This window comes from Oryctolagus cuniculus, chromosome 12, assembly GCF_964237555.1.
Source record: "Oryctolagus cuniculus chromosome 12, mOryCun1.1, whole genome shotgun sequence".
In the NCBI taxonomy this organism is placed as follows: Eukaryota; Metazoa; Chordata; class Mammalia; order Lagomorpha; family Leporidae; genus Oryctolagus; species Oryctolagus cuniculus.
In genome coordinates, this window is record NC_091443.1 from 9689329 (window position 1) to 9709547 (window position 20219).

General features: G+C 57.8%; 1 protein-coding gene across 1 annotated transcript in view; it reads right to left on the reverse strand.

Annotated features, from left to right (window-relative positions):
- Positions 1-20219, reverse strand: part of ADAMTS17 (ADAM metallopeptidase with thrombospondin type 1 motif 17) — a 268667-nt gene that overhangs the window by 184779 nt on the left and 63669 nt on the right. The window contains exons 5-7 of the mRNA XM_051822951.2: positions 14217-14300; positions 12324-12481; positions 4854-4897 (exon numbers count right to left, since the gene is read on the reverse strand). Of these exons, the coding sequence (XP_051678911.2) occupies positions 4854-4897; positions 12324-12481; positions 14217-14300 (286 nt within the window). The remainder of the gene's footprint in view (positions 1-4853; positions 4898-12323; positions 12482-14216; positions 14301-20219) is intronic.

Below are 20219 nucleotides of genomic sequence, written 5' to 3' on the forward strand. Positions count from 1 at the left end.
CTGTGTCTTCCAAACGCCGGGGGTGTGACCCTCTCTAATATCCAGAGACAGCTCTAGGCGCCTTTTTGAGAAAATTCTCTCTACTGATGTTTCAAGTAAACCTATGCGAGAAGGAACTGGCTTACACAAATGGATACTTTTTAATTTTTTTGCCTTCCCAGAAACTCTATTAGCCGAGAAATCCAAGTGGAATTTGTGGGCTGTGATGCCCTAAAGTTGACAGAAGGCCGCTTCCCTAACTCTTTTAAGTAGCTGGCTTCTTTTTTTCTTTACAGTATGAGGAAGGCAGACCCTGCCGAAGCAGCCCGGCCTCTGAAGGCCAGCTGCACGCATATTTGAGTCCCCAAATTGAAACCTTTCAAAGAGCCCCTCAAGCAGCACTGAGTGTGGGCAAAAGCATGATTCTAAACGCCAACGGGACTCCTGACAACGGATGCATTTGCTAAACCCACAGGCCGTCTGGTTCGGGACAACTACCCCGTCATCAACGTTCAACCTTGGCCTTGGAACCTGCTTGGAGTCGACACAAAGCCCCAGTGTGCACAAGCTTCAATCTGAGGCCGCAAGAGCTTACTCACGCAAAGCGGGGCAATGCTCTGAGACTACACTGACGTGTGGCGGGGTCCCATTGGGATAGCCATGTCATAGGTTTAAAACATGCAAGGCAGAGGCCCACCGAGCATACGGAGCCTGCCGAACATCAGAGCGGCATGGAGCTGCCCAGAACGTGCCGCGAACGCTGACGCGGGCCTGCAGTGGGGCAGAGTGACCCCACACAAAGCCTGCCCTGTGACAAAGCATTGACTGTCGCATGGGTGTGCACAGGTGCTTTGTGCTGATGCTTGGACGCACAACCCCCAGACACAGCATCAAAGAAACCCCGGGGCAACGGTGCACTGCGGGGCGTGGGTCTCCCTCGGCCCGAGAGGCTGACCGGGAGGGGCACGCGCCACTGCTGCCCAGCATCAGAGGGAGGCTCGGACAGCACAGCGCCAGCCCCAGACAAGATCTGAGTCCACGGCTCCGAAGTGAACGTGGATCCTGCACCTTCACAAACTCGAAACTCCGGCATCAAGCCATCACGGGTCACGGGTAACCACTTGAAGGGCCGCTTCTGTGGGGTTACAAGGAGTGCCGAGATAAAGTGAAATGAACAAGAAAGCCCCCGGAGACGCAGGAACCCTAAGCTTCGGCTCACCAGCAGAGCGCCTGAGTTTGTACCTCCAACACCACTCTCCAGCCTCCCTGGCAAACTTCAGGGCCCTCTTCTTCACAAACCCAGCACGGCAGGGTGAAGACTCAGAAGCCGCCCACAGGAAAGCCAGACGCCCTGCGCGCCTGTCCCCCACGGGCACCCCAGACCAAGGGCAGGGCTGAAGCACAGCCCTGAGGATGCATTTGGATACGTCTGCTTTTAGGCAGTGGAATTCCTTTCTCGCCTAAGCCCCAAATTACAATGGCACAGAGCTCACAACTTGTCTCCCTCCGTGACACATCCAGTGAAGAAACCCAAGGGGTCCAGCACCGTGCCCTCTCACGATCGCCCAGCACCGTTCGGCTTCCCGGGCTCAGGCATGCGGCTCCAACAGCCTACAGAGAGACGGGCCTCGAGGGCAGGTGGCTAAGGCCCTGGCCGGGACACCCACACCCCACATCAGAGTGCATAGGTATGGGTCCCCGCTCTGCACCTCGCAAGGCAGCAGTGATGGCTCCGCTGGACGGGTCCCCGCCACCCACGCAGGAGACCTGCACTGGGCTGCCAGCTTCCAGCTTTGGCCTGGTCCAGCCCCAGCCATGCTGCCATCTGGGGAGTGAGTCAGCAGAGGGTATTCTCTCTCTGCCTGCCCCTCCCTCCCTCCTCTCCATGGAATAAAGACACACAGAAGACACACAATTTCAAAAGTAAATGGAGGAGGCTTCATTCCCAGTCCCAGTGGTCATGGCGGGCGGCCCCCCTTCCTCAACTCCCCCCCAGAAAGGCTCTCTGCTGGGAGGTCAGGGGCCACATCTCTGCGGGCCACCTGTCCTGGTGCTGCGGGTGACACAGGCCAGGGTCCTTCCTTGGGTGGAAGACTCCGCAGGCCCCGGTGCCCAGACCAGGCATGGAGACCCTCGCAGCACCAGCATGGCTCAGGAACGCACCTGGGGGAAGCCCTCTCCTCCCCTACGGGTGCAAAGGGAGGCTTCTCCACTAATTAAAAAACAACAGGAGACCAAGCAAGGGAGAAAAACAACCCCAGCTAGATCCAGGCTATCCCAAAAGGCCCCGTGGCTCAGCTGGGCCGGCAGTCGGGGCAGGGGCAGCACGGACACCCGTGCCCACCAACTGGGATGCAGCCGCATGTTTGGCCAGCAGGCGAGAGGAATGTGAAGGGCAGCTGTGGCCTGCACAGGTCTCGCTGCTGGCCCGTCCGCTCACCTCCTGGGACGGCAGGGAGCTCCCCCAGGATGTCATCTCCGTTATGACTGAGGCTGGAAAGCAAAAACGCAGTCAGCAAGTGCACAGACGGAAGCACGTGCCCTAGGAGGGAGGCGGGCGGCCCTCCGGTAGGGGCGGAGCCTCTGCAGAGCCGCCTCCCACTGGACGGTCATCAGCAGAGCCCTCATGTGCTGCCCCTACTGTCCTTCCCACTCCAGCAAGGCCCAAGGAGCCCTGGCAGAGCCTGGAGGTAGGAAGGGGAGAGGGGGCCTTCCCCTGGGGTTTTTTCAACATGCATCCATTGCTCCATTCGGTCAGGGCCTCCTAGGCACAGGGGAGCTTGGTGAAGCCCCTGCGAACCTGGGAAGCCCCACTCTGCCACATGCATGGACCCCTGGGAAGGCCAGACGAGAAGCCTCACACCCCATCCTGCCAGCTGCTGTCCTGGCCCTGGTGAAAGCACACTGGTCCCCCTTGGGGATCCCATGTTGATTCTCTGTGAGAGGCGCCACTGCCCCCCACCAAGGACATACAAGGGCCAAGGCCTCTGTCACCCCCATCACCCCTGCACAGGCGGCTCAGGCCAAGGCCCTGGACTGTGAGCTGGGGACAGAAGGAGGTCATGGCCCTTGGCCACAGTCGGGCTCTACCACTACCTCTCTACATGGGGTTTGTGGCCTCACCCTTCTGAGCACCCCAGGTGCTGCTGGCGTCCCAAGCCAGGCCCCCCAGCCTCTCCTGATCTACACCCCTTTTGCCCATTCCTCACAAGCAGGAGTTCACACTGGCAAATGGGCTGATGCCAGCTGGGTAGTGGAGACGGAAAGTACTCTTCATAGAACCCGAAACCCACTCAGCACCTCAGAGCACCCTCTCAGGTGTCACTCGCATTAATCTCTGGGGTCTAGGGCTTAAAGGCTTCACATATGTATGTATGTATTTATTTATTTGAAAGGCAGAGAGAGAGAGAGAGAGAGAGAGAATGAGAATCAATCTTCTGGTTCACTCCACAAGTGGCTGCAGTGGCTACCGACGGGCCAGGCTGGAGCCAGGATCCTGGTCCTCCATCCAGTCTCCCACAAGGCAGGCAGGGGCCCGAGGACGTGGGCCATCGTCTGCTGCTTTCCCGAGCACATGGCAGGGAGCTGGATCAGCAGCAGAGCACCAGGACTGAAACCGGCACCCACACACCCTTGCAGGGGCAGGCTTAACCTGCTGTAGCACAGCGATCGTGCACTTACAACCACACGTTAGTTACCTCTCGGGAGCAGGGACTGGGGAGCGGCACCAGGCAGCCCTCTGCAGGCTGATTCTATCCTAATCTGAGTGGTGGTTTCCAGAGGACGGCTTACATCGTAGCAAACGACAGAAAGCCACTGAACCACATGCCCAAGGTCGGTTCCAAGGGCAAATTTCACATATATGCCACAATAGACAAAGATTAACATTCAAACACGGCTATAAAACTGTGTCAATAAATACAACTCAAAAAAAAAAAAAAATCCCAGCATAGGCATGCATCTACAAGTCCACCAAGATTTGTGCTTGCTACACTGTAGGAATCACGCCTCAGTTAAAACAAGACAGCGCTGCTGCCAAATTCCTCCACCGTGGGGACCCCAAAGCTTTGCTCGCTGTCCCCAGGTACCAGACACCCCACCTTCCACAGCACTCGGGGCAGAGCAGCGCACGCCCGAGCTGCAGCCAAGATTCCAAAGCAGCCGGCCAGACTCGGCGTCGGCAGCCCCGTCTACGGCACTCGGATTTTTCAGTTCTGGGCCATCAAACAGAATAGCAAAGTAGACTGGATGTTGGACAACAAAATCAGAAACCGACTCGACAAACAGCCACCAGGGGCTCGGGAAGGGGCGGGAGGGGTGGCTCTGCGGGGACAGCCAGAACCAGCTGCCCTGATGGGGGCGCTCGGCTGTCCAGGGCAGGATCACTCTGTGGGTACACAGCACAGGCACCCCCGGCTCGGCAGGCAGGGGCTCGGCTGAGGACGAGGGGCGCTTTAGAAATCACGGTGGGGTGGCTGCGCCGTGTTGGGGACGGAGAGTCGCAGCCATGCGGGGTGGGCTCCAGGACCCCTTCAGATACCCAAGTCGGCACATGCTCGAGTCCCTGACACGGATGGCAGGATATCCACATAGAACCAGCACGCATCCTCCCGTATACTCATAGCCATCCCCAGGTTACTTGGCATACCCGATCGGCGCTAGAGCTGTCACACCACAAAGTACGGCCTGATGTCATTTTTCAGTCGCATTCTGTGGAGGATATGCCTTCTGCTGTGAGTGATTTCAAACCATTTTGGAAAACAAACAGAAGTCAATAAGGTCAAAGAGCCCTGGTACACGAAGAGAGGCGGCAGGCTTCACAGAGCTCACCCGAGGACCGAAGCCCTCACTCCCGACCGCAGGTCTCAACTCACCCACGGTGTCGCACGGTTCGTCTTTGTGGACGCAGAAGTCTGTCCTGAAAATCAACAAATAAACAGCGTCAGGTGCCTGTACTGGCGTAAAACAGGGGAGCCCTGGTCAGTGGTCCCACGGTGTCACCGCTCAGAGGATGACAATGAGTAACACACCCGTGACATTTCCAAGGGGGCGAGCCCCACGACACAGACAAGCCCCTCTCACAGCCGACCTGTTCCACACGTGAGGGCGGCTGGAAGAACTGCCAACAGCCGGGAAAGTGTGGAAGGAGACGTCTGCGGAGTCATCGGCAGAGACGGCTTTCAGCCAAAATGGCCAGGTGACAGTGGCTTCCCCAGGCGTGAGGGCGACACAAAAGCCACTTCTATAGTCTGTCCTCTGACTTCCCGGGACATCCCAGTGTGAGGCTGTGGACAACCACCACAGCAAAGACACCCAAGCCCGGGACAGCCCCCGTGCTGCGGTCCGAGGCACTCCCAGCCTCTCTTCCAACAACAGAACGTTCCCAGGGTCAGCAGGACGAGAGCACGCTGGCCTGGGCAGCATCCTGCCCGGGAGCCCAGCAAGGACAGTGACACCGGGCCCGGACGCTGCCCCTCCTGGGCCCTGCACCCACGTTCTCATGGGGCCTGCAGACAGCACCTGCTCACTCGCACCTGCCGGAACGCACGCAAGTGCACGGTGGACTGGAAAGCTGCATTCTGAAGCCACCTCTCCTTTTTGTTTTCACAAATCTCCTGAGAAGGAAGACGGGAACAGCCAGACAGGAGTGATCCGAGCCAAGCCACGCTGTGCCGTGGGAGCCCTGGGTCAGGCCATGCCTTGGCCTCTCTCGGTGGGTGACATCACCCCTTCTGAGCCCCATCCCTGCCCTGATTCCTCCCCTGCCCCCGGCGGCCCCCTTTCCCAGGAAGGATGACCCGCAGTCACAGTGGGCAACCACAGGGCCCTCACTGCCACTGTCATCCCCACCTCTCCCAGGCATACCCCCATGGCCGGCCAGCACACTTCAGGCCCCTGGGTGCAGCAAGCCCTGTGTGGCCCCAGCCCTGGCTCTGCTTCAGGGATGGGGACTGATCAGGAAGACTCCCCCCCACCCCCCCGCCCACTCACACCCTCAGATCCCAGATGTGCAGGTCCAAAGCCTCCACTCGGACACCTGAGGTACAGAATCCCAGCGCCAGGCCGCTGCCTGCAGCCTGAGTCAGTCCACCAGGCCTGCACACCCTGCAGGTGACAGCGACCGCATTGAAGCTGTGGCCTGCAGACACACAGACGGGAACTCTGAGCCAGTCACGTCGGCAACTTGCATGGGTTTTGCTTACGGGAAATTTTATCTTCTCATAACACAGATGTATTTGGTAAAGTTTCTGGCCGATGTATCTTTTATTTATTGACAAAATTCACATGTATGTACGGGGCACAATCGATGGAGTACAATGTGATCCCCGTAAACACTGCAACACAAAGAAGTCAAGCTCAGGCCCCAATCCACAACCCCCCACCAACAATGACGTTTCCATGGCAACAACGCTTCCTCCCTGAGCACAGCTCAAGCGCACGTCGCTGTCAACGATGGCCACCACGCTGCCCGGCAGATCCCAGAACTCGATCCAGGTGATCACAAAGGAAAATGTAAACCCAAGGGGACCCCGTGGACAGGGAGAGGGAGCTGCACGGGGAGGCTGCGTGCCTTCACCCTCTGCTGAGGACTCCCTTTCAGAGGACGGGTGAGCAGGTAGAGGTGGGAGGGAGCCGCCTGTTCCCAGAGACAGCAGAGGTGGTGGTGGTGGTCACAGCAGGTGGGCTCCATCTCAGGTTGGCTTTGGATGCTCTCCCCACCCTCTCAGCCAGATCAGCCGGGCTGCGGAGGAACCCTGGGGCGCTGGGTCCACTAAGGAGCCAGAGGCCAAGCCGTGTCAGGTGTTGAGGCCCCTCCGGAACCCTCAGCCTCTGCACGGCCCCCAGGTCCAGCCACACTGAGGTCTTTCCAGCCCCAGACGCCACTGCAGATGAGCCAACCTCTTGTGCTGGGCACGATGACGCTGCACTCTCACCCTCCACAGGTGGCCGCCTGTCGTCCAGGAGACGACACTCCTGCACTCAGCCCCAGGGGGAAGAAGGAGGCACCCTCCCATCGGTGGTCCTAGGCTCAGGATCCAGGGATGCCGTGCCCAGAGCAGTGCCTGGCCAGTGTGACCTCCCACTGCTCACAGGGATTATTCTGGGATGGAGCGCGCGCTTCTCAAGAGCAGTAGCTGCCTGGCACCCACCTCCCTGCCGAGGCGTCAGCTTGTCATCATCGCAGCCCAGGGAGCCAGGGCTCTCCACCGTAATGACTAAATGCTGCCACTGGTCCAACTTGGCGTCTGCCGGCTCTCAGCTCCAGTGCTACCTCCCTGTCCCAGCAGGAGCTCTGTGGTTTTACAGCGGCCAGGACCCCGAGGGCAGGGTTCTGAGCCGCCAGCAGCTCCACAGAAGCAGGTGAGAGGAGTCCAGGCTGCTTAGGTAGGGGCGGGCGCTGTGGCAGAGCAGGTAAACCCGCCACCTGTGACAACGGTATCCCAAGTGGCTGCCAGGTTGTGTCCCGGCTGCTCCACTTCCAATCCAGCTCCCTGCTAATACCCTGGGAAAAGCCCTGGAAGATGTCCCTGGTGCTTGGGGCCCTGCCACCCATGCGGGAGATCCACAAGAAGCTCCTTGCTCCAGCCTGTCCCAACCCTGGCCATTGTGGCCATAAGGGGAGTGAACCAGTGAATGGAATACCCCTCTCTCTTCTCCCTCTTCTCGCTCCTCTCCCTCTCCTCTCTCCTACTGTAACTCTGACTTTCAAGTAAGTAAATGAATCTTTTAAAAAAAGATTACTCAGGTAGCTGGCAGGTGCCAGAGAAATGCATAAGGAGAATGTGAGCTCCTGGGCCAGCCACAGGCCCTGTCCCTGGATGGGAACACCTCCCAGCCCCAGCCCCCTCACCCAGAACCCTGCCCATAGGATCAGGGACTAGCCCCGCTCCAGAGCACTGAATTAGAAAATATTAAATGTATTTTTAATCAGGCAAAGTACAGGTAACATAAGATTTGCCATGGTGACCATCAAGCAGACAGGTGGGGGGGTTTATCACTGCATTCACTTAGGCATCATTCCCTGCTGAAGTCACACCCACCACCTGCTGGCCCCCAGCCCCCAGCCCTACAGCCCCGGCAAACCCCTTTCCACTTCCTGTCTCCCTGTCTGCACTCTAACAGCCTTTGGAAGTGGACTCATTCAGCATCTGTCCTTCCATGCCTGGCTTACTTCATTCCCACTACAGCCCTCCTGGTCCATCTGGGTCGCACAAGCCCATGTCAGAGGCCCAGGCCCAGGCCTGACTGGTAGCCTGCTGCGGCCTCTGTTACACTGGGCAGCTTCCACCTGCTGGCCTTTGGACATGAATGAATGCTATGAACACAGGAGTGCAAATCCCCTGTTGAGACGCAGCTCCAGTCCTTTGGGGTACCTGCCCAGTGGTGGGATTGTCAGACGATACAGCGTCTCTGTTTGTACCTCGTTCAGGGCCATCACGCTCTCCACAGCGCCTGCACCACTGTATTCACTGGCGTGCACAGCGTCCCAGTTTCCCCACAGCCTTCCAACACTTACTCCCTGATGTTTTTTTTAATAGGAGCCATCCTAACGGATAGAAGGCCTAGAGGAGAATGTTTTAGGCAGCAAATGTTTCATTTGTGTTAAGTGAGCCATTAGGAGGCAGGAAAAGACACAGGCAAGAAAGTCTACTGTCGCTCCCCCTCTTCATGGAGGAACGACACTAAACCCTGCCTAGGCTTCGTATCCGAGTCACGGCACCATTATGTCGCTCCCCCTCTTCGTGGAGGAATGACACAGGACCCTGCGCTGTTCTTTCGTCTGCTCGGCCCTCCCCGGGTTTGCTGCTGGTTCTTCCCGGGTTGGCTACCGTCCCTTCCACCTCCGTGGAAGGGCGGCTCCCCCTGGCCACTCTCCCCACTTCCGCAGGGGAGCAGCACACCGCCGGCCGGCTCTCTCAGGGGCTGCACAGGTGTTCCTTCAGATGTTCCCCTTAGATGTTCCTGGTGCATGCCGTCTCTCTCCTCCTTTATAGTCCTCCTCTGCCAATCCCAACTCGGCTGCCCACACGCCGAGTACGCTGCTCTCCTCCAATCAGGAGTAGGTCCTACAGTTTATTGGTTGAACTGGAGGCAGCTGCGTAGAAGCTGTTTTCTCCTCTCCCAGCGCCATATTGTGGGAGAGCAGATGCATAGAATAAGTCTTAATTCCAGTAACTTAGTCTAGTCCGAGTTGCTCCCCACAGTCTACCAGCAAGGGCTCTGGGCCAGGCACGCATTCCCCTCTGCTGACGGCTTTGGTAAAAGGGCCGACCACAGGCAGTGTCCACACTTGCTGGTAACACTACTGCCCCTGGAAAAAGTGCTATTATTCCCAAGTCAGGACCACGTGCGACACCCCAGTGCCTCCCCACCCAGGCAATGAAAGCACAGAGCAGCAAAGACGGGTGGAGGAAAAGTACCCTTATTAACATTTTAAAATAAAATATCAGTTTATACATCTACTTTTTAAAAATTCCACCAGTATCATGTGGGCTACAGCAGGAAATTCATTCTTTTTTAAAGAGTTATTTATTTGAAAGAGTTATACAGAGAGAGAGAGAGAGAGAATCTTCCATCCGCTGGTTCCCTCCCCAAATGGACACACAACGGCCGCAGCTGAGCCAATCTGAAGCCAGGAGCTTCTTCCGGTCTCCCATTCGGAAGAGGGGCTCAAGGCATCCTTATCTGCTTTCCCACACGCATTAGCAGGGAGCTGGATTAGAAGTGGGGCAGCTGGGACTTGAACTGGTGCCCATAAGGGATGCCAGTGCCGCAAGCTGTGGCTTTAATCTGCTGAGCCATAGCGCTGGCCCCGTTTGTACATCTTATGCACTGTGTATAAACACACTTTCCAGTTTGGGAGCTGGGGAGTTCAGCTGCATCATACAGAAACGCATTATTTATAGCTCCCCCCACCTGGAAGCTCAGTCCTATTAATTTATGGTCACACACAGACAAGAGCTCCTGCTTGCTCCCCAAAGTCCACTCCCGAACTCCAACGCTGCAACCCGGAGAGCCTCTACAGGAGAGCCTTGAGTGCCAGCAGCCTCTGGTGATGGAGGAGAGTGGCCAGTGCTGGTGGGGAAGGTGGCAGCTGGGGTCCTGGCACTCACTGGACTGGGCAAGCACGGATCTACAGCCCGAGCCAGGGTGCTTGTCCCTGGGCCCTCAGTGCCTGTGGTGCACTGGGCAAGCCACAGGCAATGAGAATTCTTGGGTGGACTGCTTATTTTTTTTTTAAGATGAATTTATTTATCTGAAAGGCAGAGTTAGAGAGATGCAGAGGCAGAGAGAGAGAGAGAGAGGTCTTTCATCCGCTGGTTCACTCCCCAACTGGCCGCAACGGCTGGAGCTGTACCCGTCCGAAGCCAGGAGCTTCTTCCGGGTCTCCCAGTCTGGTACTGGAGCCCAAGCACTTGGGCCATCTTCTACTGCTTTCCCAGGCCATGGCAGAGAGCTGGATCAGAAGTGGAGCAGCCGGGACTCAAACCAGCGCCCATGTGGGATGCGGGCACTGCAGCCCCAGGACAGACTGTTTCTAAGATGCCCCAGCATGCATCGGGAGCAGCCCGTGGCCTCACATGGGCTCTGCAGTTACAGGGCACAATCCGGTCCTCTGAGGCTGGTGACTGAGAAGCCACCTACAGGCGTCAGTGGGTGCACAGGCACCTGCTGGGTGCCTGGCGGTGCACTGTGGATGCCCTGGGTTTGCAGCACGGAGCTGCACAGCTTCCACAGCTGGCTCTGGGGGTCACTGGGCTGGGGCTTTGCAGCTCGTGGCCAAACAGACGTAACTAATGAGCCTTTCTTCCCTCAAAATCCAACTGTTAAATAGGATTAAGCTCCTCACAGGGCCAGGTTTCTTCAAAGGTAAGAAAAGGATAAAGTTTCCCTTGCATAACTTCACCCTAAACTCAGGAGAAAAAAAAACCTATGTACTTAGGGAAACAGTTCCTTTAAATTAAAAACGAACAAAGCCTAGGGGTCAGCACTGTGGCACAGAGGGATAGGGTTAAGCCACCACCTGCGATGCCAGCATCCCATATGGGTCTGCTTCTGCTACGGTGCCTAAGAAAGCAGTGGAAGATGGTCCAAGTTCTAGGGCCCAGATAAAGCTCCTGGCTTTGCTTGGCCATTGTAACCATTTGGGGAGTGAACCAGCAGATGGAAGATTCTCATCTCTCTCTCTCTCTCTCCCCCTCCCTCCCTCGCTCTCCCTTTAATTACCTTTCAAGTAAATAAATAAATCGTAAAATAAATAAATAAATAAAAGAACTTCCAAAAAAAAGTAGCTCTAGGACCCTGGTGACACTCAGCGTTACCAACGTTACAGAAATGTCCCTCAGGGGGCCTGTGCCACAGATGCACCTGTGGTGTTTGAACTGCATCCCTCAAACGAGATCCGGTCACGTCCTAACCCCAGCACCTGTGAATGTGACCACGGAGCCCAGTGAAGACCTGGTCACACTGGGCTACGGTGGCCCCAAGCCAATGGTCAGTGTCCTTCTTGGAGGAGTTTGCACAGAGAGACACACGCAGGAGAAGGCCATGGGACAACGGAGCAGAGATGGGACGGGCGCATCTACAGCCAGTGCAGGCCACACACTGCCAGGAACGGATGGAGGAAGAACCCAGCCCCAGGGCCCTCAGGGAGAGCGGGCCCTGCCAGCTCCCCAATTCAGAACCTCCAGGCTCCAGAACAGCGAGGGGTAAGTTCCCGCAGGTTTAAGTCTCCTGCTTGGTGTTCATTCGCTATGGCAGCTAACGGGGCAGCGCCGCCTCCTGGCTCGGAGGCTGCCAGTGACGCACACTGTCCACCACGGGGCCCCAGCTTCCCTCAGTCCAGTCCTGTGGCCTTTAACGAAGCTCGGCTCCCAGCTTCCAACAGAGGCTCCACGTGGCCCCCTGCCGGTGTCCAGTGTGCCCGTGGGTGGCCAACATGCAGGCAGGGCCGCCGTGGCACACGCATGTCTGCATGGCCTCCTCCCCCACGGGGCGCTCATGGTGCCCGCACTCCCGGAAGCAGCTTCGCCAGAGGCCAGCTCTTCCCAGGGAGCGTTTTCATCGGTAGTAGGAGACGTCACAGGGGAATTTTTCACGTGCAGTTGGAAGACTTGGTCATCCTAGGATTTCAGCATTTTTCCGAGAGCAGTACTAGCTAATGCGCTGAGCTGGGCTGTGGCGAGGGCTGCCCGTGCACTAAATCACTCCCCGCCCCCCTGCCAGGCGGTGGACTCCTCCATTAACCCCCGTCACTGACCAGGACACGGACGTGTAGGCAGAGGCCCTACACGACGACTGTCCCCTCCCACGCATCAGCCACGGGCCACGCCCACTCGTACCTGGTCACAAACACGGCGGCGTCCACAGGGGGCGTGTCGTCCTTCCCGCCGGGAACCTGGTTGCTGCCCAGGTAGCGTGCGCCCCCGTACTCCTCGTTTTGCCAGTGACAGAAGCTCTCCAGGGACCGCTCGCCGTGGTGCCCAATGGACAGCTTGGCCTGGAGGACATCGGGGAACAGTTAGAGACGTGGCCACTTGGGGAAGCAGAGCTCATGCCCAGCCTGCAGACACTGAGGTGGAAGAAGCCGCCCGCTGAGTCATCCTGCAAGGACCCACTGCATCCACACCGAAGAGAGAACCAGCGGGCAGGTGGCAGCGACAGAGAGGCCACCCCAAGGTCGAGTGACGAACATTTTCAGAGAAAATCCTCTCTCTCTGCAAACAGAACAGTGACCCTAACTAAGCCGCCTCCCTCAAGGTCATGTTCATCGCCGGACTCTGCAGGTCAGTCTGCCCCGTGGGAGGGCACCACGTGGAAAAGACAAACACTTCTCTGAATGCACACTGGAGCAGAGACCAGCGTGGCGACAGAGGGAAGCCACAGGTCCGAGGACCTCAGGTGGAGACCCGAACGTGTCTGAATCCCGCTTGCTGCCGGAGTGGAGGGCAGAGTGGGAGCCACGTGCGAGACCCTCCCGGGTGGAGAAGGCGCAGGATCCCGGTGCTGGGTTCCCTGAGGTCCTACACCACCCAGGCCCACACCACCCCCATGACAGGCCATGCACGGAGAGCGAGCAAGACACACACGGGATTCTCAGAAAGTCCACAGAAGCATGGAACATGAAAACACTACACATGGATTCCCAACTGTCTGGCATTAAAGTCAACTGATCTTTTAATTTCTGCAGACAGTGTGGGGTACCCTCTCCTGACCCCGGGAGCCAGGGGGACGCTCTGAGGGCAGCCACGCTGCCCATGCACTCACAGGTGTGGGGTACCCTCGCCGGAGCCAGGGGGACGCTCTGAGGCCAGCCACGCTGCCCACGCACTCAGCAGGTGTGGGGTACCCTCACCTGGCCTCAGGGGCCAGGGGGATGCTCTGCGGCCAGCCACGCTGCCCACGCACTCACAGGTGTGGGGTACCCTCACCTGGCCCCGGGAGCCAGGGGGACGCTCTGAGACCAGCCACACTGCCCACGCACTCACAGGTGTGGGGTACCCTCACCTGGCCCCAGGAGCCAGGGGTATGCTCTGAGGCCAGCCACACCACCCGCACACTCAGCAGGTGCAGGGGGTGTGGGGTACCCTCTCCTGACCCCGGGGGCCAGGGGGACGCTCTGAGGCCAGCCATGCTGCCCGCACACTCAGCAGGTGCAGGGGGTGTGGGGTATCCTGGGGGCCAGGGGGACGCTCTGCCGCCAGCCACACCGCCCACACACTCAGCAGGTGCAGGGATGTGGGGTACCCTCTCCTGACCCCAGGAGCCAGGGGACGCTCTGCTGCCAGCCACGCTGCCCACGCACTCACAGGTGTGGGGAACCTTCTCCTGACCCCAGGGGCCAGGGGGACGCTCTGCCACCAGCCACGCCTCCCGCACACTCAGCAGGTGCAGGGGTGTGGGGTCCCCGGGAGCCAGGGGGACACTCTGCCGCCAGCCACACCTCCCGCACACTCAGCAAGTGCAGGGGGTGTGGGGTACCCCGGGGGCCAGGGGGACGCTCTGCTGCCAGCCACACCACCCGCACACTCAGCAGGTGCAGGGATGTGGGGTACCCTCTCCTGACCCCGGGAGCCAGGGGGACGCTTTGAGGCCAGCCACGCCTCCCGCACACTCAGCAGGTGCAGGGGTGTGGGGTACCCTCTCCTGACCCCGGGAGCCAGGGGGACGCTTTGCGGCCAGCCACGCCTCCCGCACACTCAGCAGGTGCAGGGGTGTGGGGGAGGGGTACTCACCGGACGCTGCTGCAGCAGCACCAGCTTGGTGACCTGGATGTTGACCTTAATCCCAAGGCTCTGGTGCTGAAACATGTTGTACACCTGCCAGGACAGGGGAAACACACAGACACGAAAAACAAAGTAAACACCCCACGTAGAAACTTGGAACAGAGGAGAGAAGCCAGGTACGAATTAAGGCCGTCGGACCAACTGATGATAAAATACACCAGTCCTAAAGAGACGAACACCACGTGTTTTCCCTGATGTGCGGTAACTAACAGAGCACCCAGACTGACGAGTGGGCGTGAGGTGGACAGGCTGAGATCCGATGCCTGTCCACAGCCCTCATCTCCACGGTGCTCTTCTCTCCTATTTGGTGAACTCTTCACTCAGTGACTTAGTGTGGGGTCGATCTTAGCATCATCAGGAGGAGATCACTGCAAAGAAAGAGGGACTGAGAGTGGGAGGAGGAAGGAGGGTGTGGTGGGAAGTACTATGTTCCTCCGTCTGCATAAATACATGGAATTCATTCACCTTAAAAAGTGTTAATAAATAAATAAATCTGTTAGGGGAAAAAGATGTTAAGGACAGGGAAAGTGGCCGGTACTGTGGCATAGTGGGCTAAGCCTCTGCTGGCGGCACCATATGGGCACTGGTTTGTGTCCCGGCTGCTCCTCTTCCTATCCAGCTCTCTGCTTATCCAGGAAAGCAGTGGAAGACGACCCAAGTGCTTGGGCCCCTGCACCCATGTGGGAACCCTGTTTGAAGCTACTGGCTTCAGACTGGCTCAGCTCCAGCCATTGTGGGTGTTTGGGGAGTGAACCAGAGGATGGAAGATCTCTCTCTGTAACTCTACCTCTCAAATAAATAAAATCTTTAAAAAAAAAAAAAAGGAACAGGGAAAACTGAATGGGACTCTCTTCCATAATCTTCTCACTTTTTCTCAAAATCTAAATAGTTCTAACATAAATTCCATTCATGAAAACTGTAATACTTTAAGATTCAATATTGAAAGTACAGCTTGTATTCACCCAGTACTACAGGAAAATCTACAGAAGCCTAATTATCTGTAATTCAAATTCCAATGTTCTCAGGTGAAGTTTTATTGTTGGACAAAAAAAGTACAAATATGTGAGAAACACAACCTGGATTTTATTAAAAAGAGGCTTTCTGAGACCAAAATCTCCCATTAAAGGAATTCCCCCAAAGAAAAATGCATCACAGAAAACTCTGGATAGACACAGACACGTGTGCACACGGAGACACACACGGGTGCGTGTGGACGCAGACATGCAAAGCTGGAACCAACGGCTTTCAAACAACGTCTGAGGGGCTGCAGGGGACCTTCAGGGAGGGAAGGGGAGACCGAGGCCACTGCACGCAGCCTGCTCCATCTCCAAGCCTCCCCAGAACCCCCTGAGGTCCTCCCCCTGCCGGCTGCTACGGGGAACCCCAGGAAAGAGGCCCCCAAAAGAGCCAGGAGCAGCTGAAGACCCACAGCCCTCAACAAGGAGCTGGCTGGAACGCAGCTTGTGCAGCCAGGAGGGCCACCCCCCTGCCGTGTTCCAGAAAGTTCTCTCTCTAACAAGGTCGTCCCTGAGACAAATGAGAAAGGGATGCATCCTCGCAGTCCTGCATCTTGGTTGGTGACCCTCGGCTCCAGGGACCTCAGCATCAAGAGGCCAACGAGGAATCAAGTGGACAGGGACAGATCCTCCCCGGTTCCTTTTCCAAGTATGGGGGCGGCGGGCAGGGGACAGAGGACAGGACGAGCGCCTCCCCAAGCCTCTGCAGGGTGCTCCCCCACACGGGGGCTGTGGAGAGCCGCCCAGCAGGCGTCGGAACTCCGCCCGGGTTGTGCCATGGTCACGCCATCAGTGCAGCAGCGAGAGCGGCAGAGGGGTGGCCACTGCCAGGGTCACTTCAGGCCAAGCGGAGCTGCTCAAGGACCCAGCACTCAGCCCACAGCTGGGGGAGCGGGCACAGTGTTCAGGCATCTGCATGACAGAGGAATGAGCTGTGTCGCCGGCATCGAAATCTGCTCCCAGCATTCCAGAAAAATCTATCTCAGTGCGACTTACTCTCTCCCAGGGGGAAAAAGAGAACGCGTTCAACTGTTGCGTTCTCACTCCCCTCACCACTGCCGAAGAAACCTTTTCCTTGCTCAAGAACCAAGCACTTCAAAAACAAAATGTACGGTTGCCCCTCTTCCAGGCCAGCTCTCTGCTGTGGCCAGGGAGTGCAGTGGAGGATGGCCCAGGTGCTTGGGCCCTGCACCCCATGGGAGACCAGGGGAAGCACCTGGCTCCTGCCATCGGATCAGCGTGGTGCGCCGGCCGCAGCACGCCGGCTGCGGCAGCCATTGGAGGGTGAACCAACGGCAAAGGAAGACCTTTCTCTCTGTCTCTCTCTCTCTCTCACTGTCCACTCTGCCTGTCAAAAAAAAAAAAAAAAGTGTGAGAGATCCTCACAGCCAGGTGACATCTAAGGAGACCTCGTGAGGAAATGTCACGTGGTCTTCTCGCTGGGACTTGGAAGAAAATCTTGGTGCTCCGTGGACTTGAACAGCTGTGTGTCTGCCCTGGTGCTGATGGTGACAGAGGTATTGCACTAACGTAAGACGGTCCTAACACGGAAGCATGGAATGAGGGCAGGCATGGGGCCGGGCCACAGGGGGTGGGGGAGGCCCACGTCCCTCAAGCTCCAACACAGAGTACAGGGCAGGGCAGACACACCCGGTCACCCCTCCGGGCCCTTCATCCAGGAACAGCCTCGGAGCACCAGGGCCAAGCCGCACAGACATGCCCGCCATCTTCCAGCTGCTTTTTCCCATGGAAACTCATGCTCTGCTCAGGCCGAGCCCCGGAAGCCACCTGGTGTTTGGAGAGACACCCGGCTGGGCGTGGAACAGTCTGGCCAATCGCATGGACATCCCGCCTCCTGTGTCCAGCTCTGGCCGCGTGGCAGCGAGCGCTCAGAGCCCCGCGGCGAGCCGGGTGGACCTGCTGCCGGCAGCACACAGCGGCAACGTGGGGACGCGGTCAGCAGCCAGGGGAGGAGGGCAGGTGGGTAGGAGCTGCTTATCCCGCCAGATTTTCACAAGCCACCCTCACCTGTGCGACCCTGAGCTTGCCTAGGACAGACAGGGACTTGTGGCTGGACACTCAGGTCCCACACAGACCACCAAGAGCCCGGACAGGATGGGGCTGCCTTCTGTGGCACAGCGCCTCCAAGTGGCACCTGTCAGAAACGCACCCTCGGGACTCACTCTGGGCTTTGACACTGCTAGTGTCTCTGGTCACCATGGAAGCTACTGTCATTTCATGTGGACGCTGAGTAGAACAGTCGTTTCCGCCCCAGGCACACCTTGCCTGGAACGTCCCGGGGTTTTCATGCCCTTCCCTGGTCACCAAGGAAGACACAGAACAACCGAAGCTCTGTCGGGTCCCTGAGGGTGCCTGGTGTCGGCACCACCTGCTTCCATCTGCAACTTGTTCTTTCAAACACTCCTGCCCCCGTGTCTGTCCCCGCTGCCCCAACCCAGGGGCGATCGGCTGCAGGTTGTGCAGAACGGCCCCCAGCACAGCCAGACAAGCTGCAGCCGCCCACCCAGCCCATCATCCTAACCCACCTGCAGGACAGGTGGGTGGCGCTCAGCATGGCCTCGTGCGCCCAATCTCCAGGGCTCTCCTCTTGCCAAAGCGCAACCCTGCACCTGTGACCCGTGCAGCCCTGCCCCGCCCCACTCCTCCAAGCTCCAGCCCCGGCAACCACACCACTCCAGGGACCTACCACGTGCACAATCTTGCTTCACTCAGCACAGCACCAAGGGCCAGGCACACTGCTGTGTCCCGGTGAACTTTCTTCCCTTTTCAGGGCTGAGTAATGTTCCACTGCCCACAGGGGCCATGTGTTGGCTGCACACACAGCCGTCAATGACCTGGGTCGCTTCTACCTTCCAGTCACCATGATTGCTGCCATCACAGACCTGCGTATGCAAATGTCCCTGAGACACTGCTTTCCACCACGTGGGAGGTCATTCGAGCCCACCTGTCACACGCTAGCTTCAGAGGGCTACACGCTCGGCTGGGGCACGGCCTGAACCTACCACTGTGTCCACTGAAGAACAATTTCTCCCACGGGGTGAGCTTTGGGGGAAGGCAGGGGCCCTCACTGCACGGTGGAAACCAGAGTGGGCGCAGCCTCAGTCTGCCCGGCCCAGCAGCCCAGGACTGGGGGGCAGAGCCTGTTCTGGGAGCCCTAGGGATTGGACCCCTGCGGGCAGGGCTGGCGGGTGGAGGGGCAGTGGCCATCAGCACGCAGCAGTGCCCGACGGCCCTGAACTTCACCTTGACCTCTCCTGCTGCCTGGTCTCCCCGAGTCCCCTCCCCTGGACCTTCTTCCAGCTCCAGGCCTGGTGACTCAGCCCCCACCCGGCTTTGGTGCAGGACACTGCCCTCTGCACGGCCCAAGACGCGGTCCCTTTTCTCCATGGTTTGCTCAGATCCAGTCTCTTGCTGTCGTCAAAAGCCCTGACTGACACGGACCTGCGCTTCCTGCCCTGAGTTTGCCAAAACCCCTCCTCTGCTCCCTGTTCAGAGACGAGGCCACTATGTACCACAGCCCAGCACTCTGGCGCCTGCCCCACGCCACACGGGTCCTCGACAGCGGCTTCTCCCGTCGCTCTGGGACTGCTCCAGCGGACACGGCTAGAGTTGCTGCACGTCCAGCTCCTGTTAACACAATCCTGTCTCCTCACCCTCACACCGCCATCCTTGACAGGCAAGGGGCAACCTGACGGACTGGCTGCAGGCCCTGCCCGTCACCCAGGGCCCCGCCCCAGGGCTGGGTAGGAAGGGTAAATCCGCATTGGCTGTCACATACCCACCCGTGCCGCCCAAGCTCAATGTGCTGTGTTCTGTGTGATGCGTGGGATGCAAGAGACTCCACCAAAGCCTGTGCAGAGGATGTCACGCACACAGTTACCCGCTTGAGTCCTCATAGCCCAGACTCCACACACACTGCTGCGTCATGTCCTGCGTGCAGGCCAACCTCAGGGTAAACGCTGGGAAGACAGAGTTTTTAATTGTGGTGAAATACACATAGCAAGGGCCGGTACCGTGGCACAGGGTAATCCTCCACCTGTGGCACCGGCATCCCATATGGGTGCCTGTTCATGTCCCGGCTGCTCCATTTCCGACCCAGCTCTCTGCTGTGGCCTGGGAAAGCAGTAGAAGATGGCCAAGTCCTTGGGACCCTGCACCCGCGTGGGAGACTGGGAAGAAGTTCCCGGCTCCTGGCTTCAATCCGTACAGCTCCAGCTGTTGCAGCCATTTGGGGAGTGAAGCAGCGGATGAAGACCTCTCTCTCTGTCTCTACCTCTGTCTGTTAACTTTACGTCTCAAATAAGTCTTATAAAAATATACATAGCAAAATGTTACCCTTTGGATGTTCAGTTCAGTGGCAACGAGTGCATTCACACTGTGAGACAACAATCGCCACCACCCATGTCCAGAACTTTCTCCATCTTTCAAAACTGAAACCCTGGGCCGTCACACAACTCACCCCTACTCCCCGTCTCTGACTCTGACTCCCCGGGTGACTCACGCACGTGCAGCCACCCAGTATTGCCACCTGTGACTGCAGAGTGTCACTGAACATTGTCTTTCAGGTTCATCCGGGGTGTGGTATGGGTGGCAGAACCTCCCCCTTTCTTTAAGCCTGAATAATATTCCATTCACACGTAAACCACGCTTTAGCAACTCATCAATCAGTGGGCACTTGGGTTGCTTCCACCTTTTGCTATTATGAATAATGCTGCCATGAACACAGGAGTGCAAATACCTGTTCACCGTCCTTGCTCTCCATCCCATGGGTGTTTATCTGGAACTGCTACATCATAAGGTTGCTGTTTTGTCTTTCACGTTCAAAAAGTGTTACAACTTATTAATAATTGTGCGTGCTCATAGGCTACAGGGTGGTATCTTGATATCTGTGTACAACATGTACTGATGGAAACGG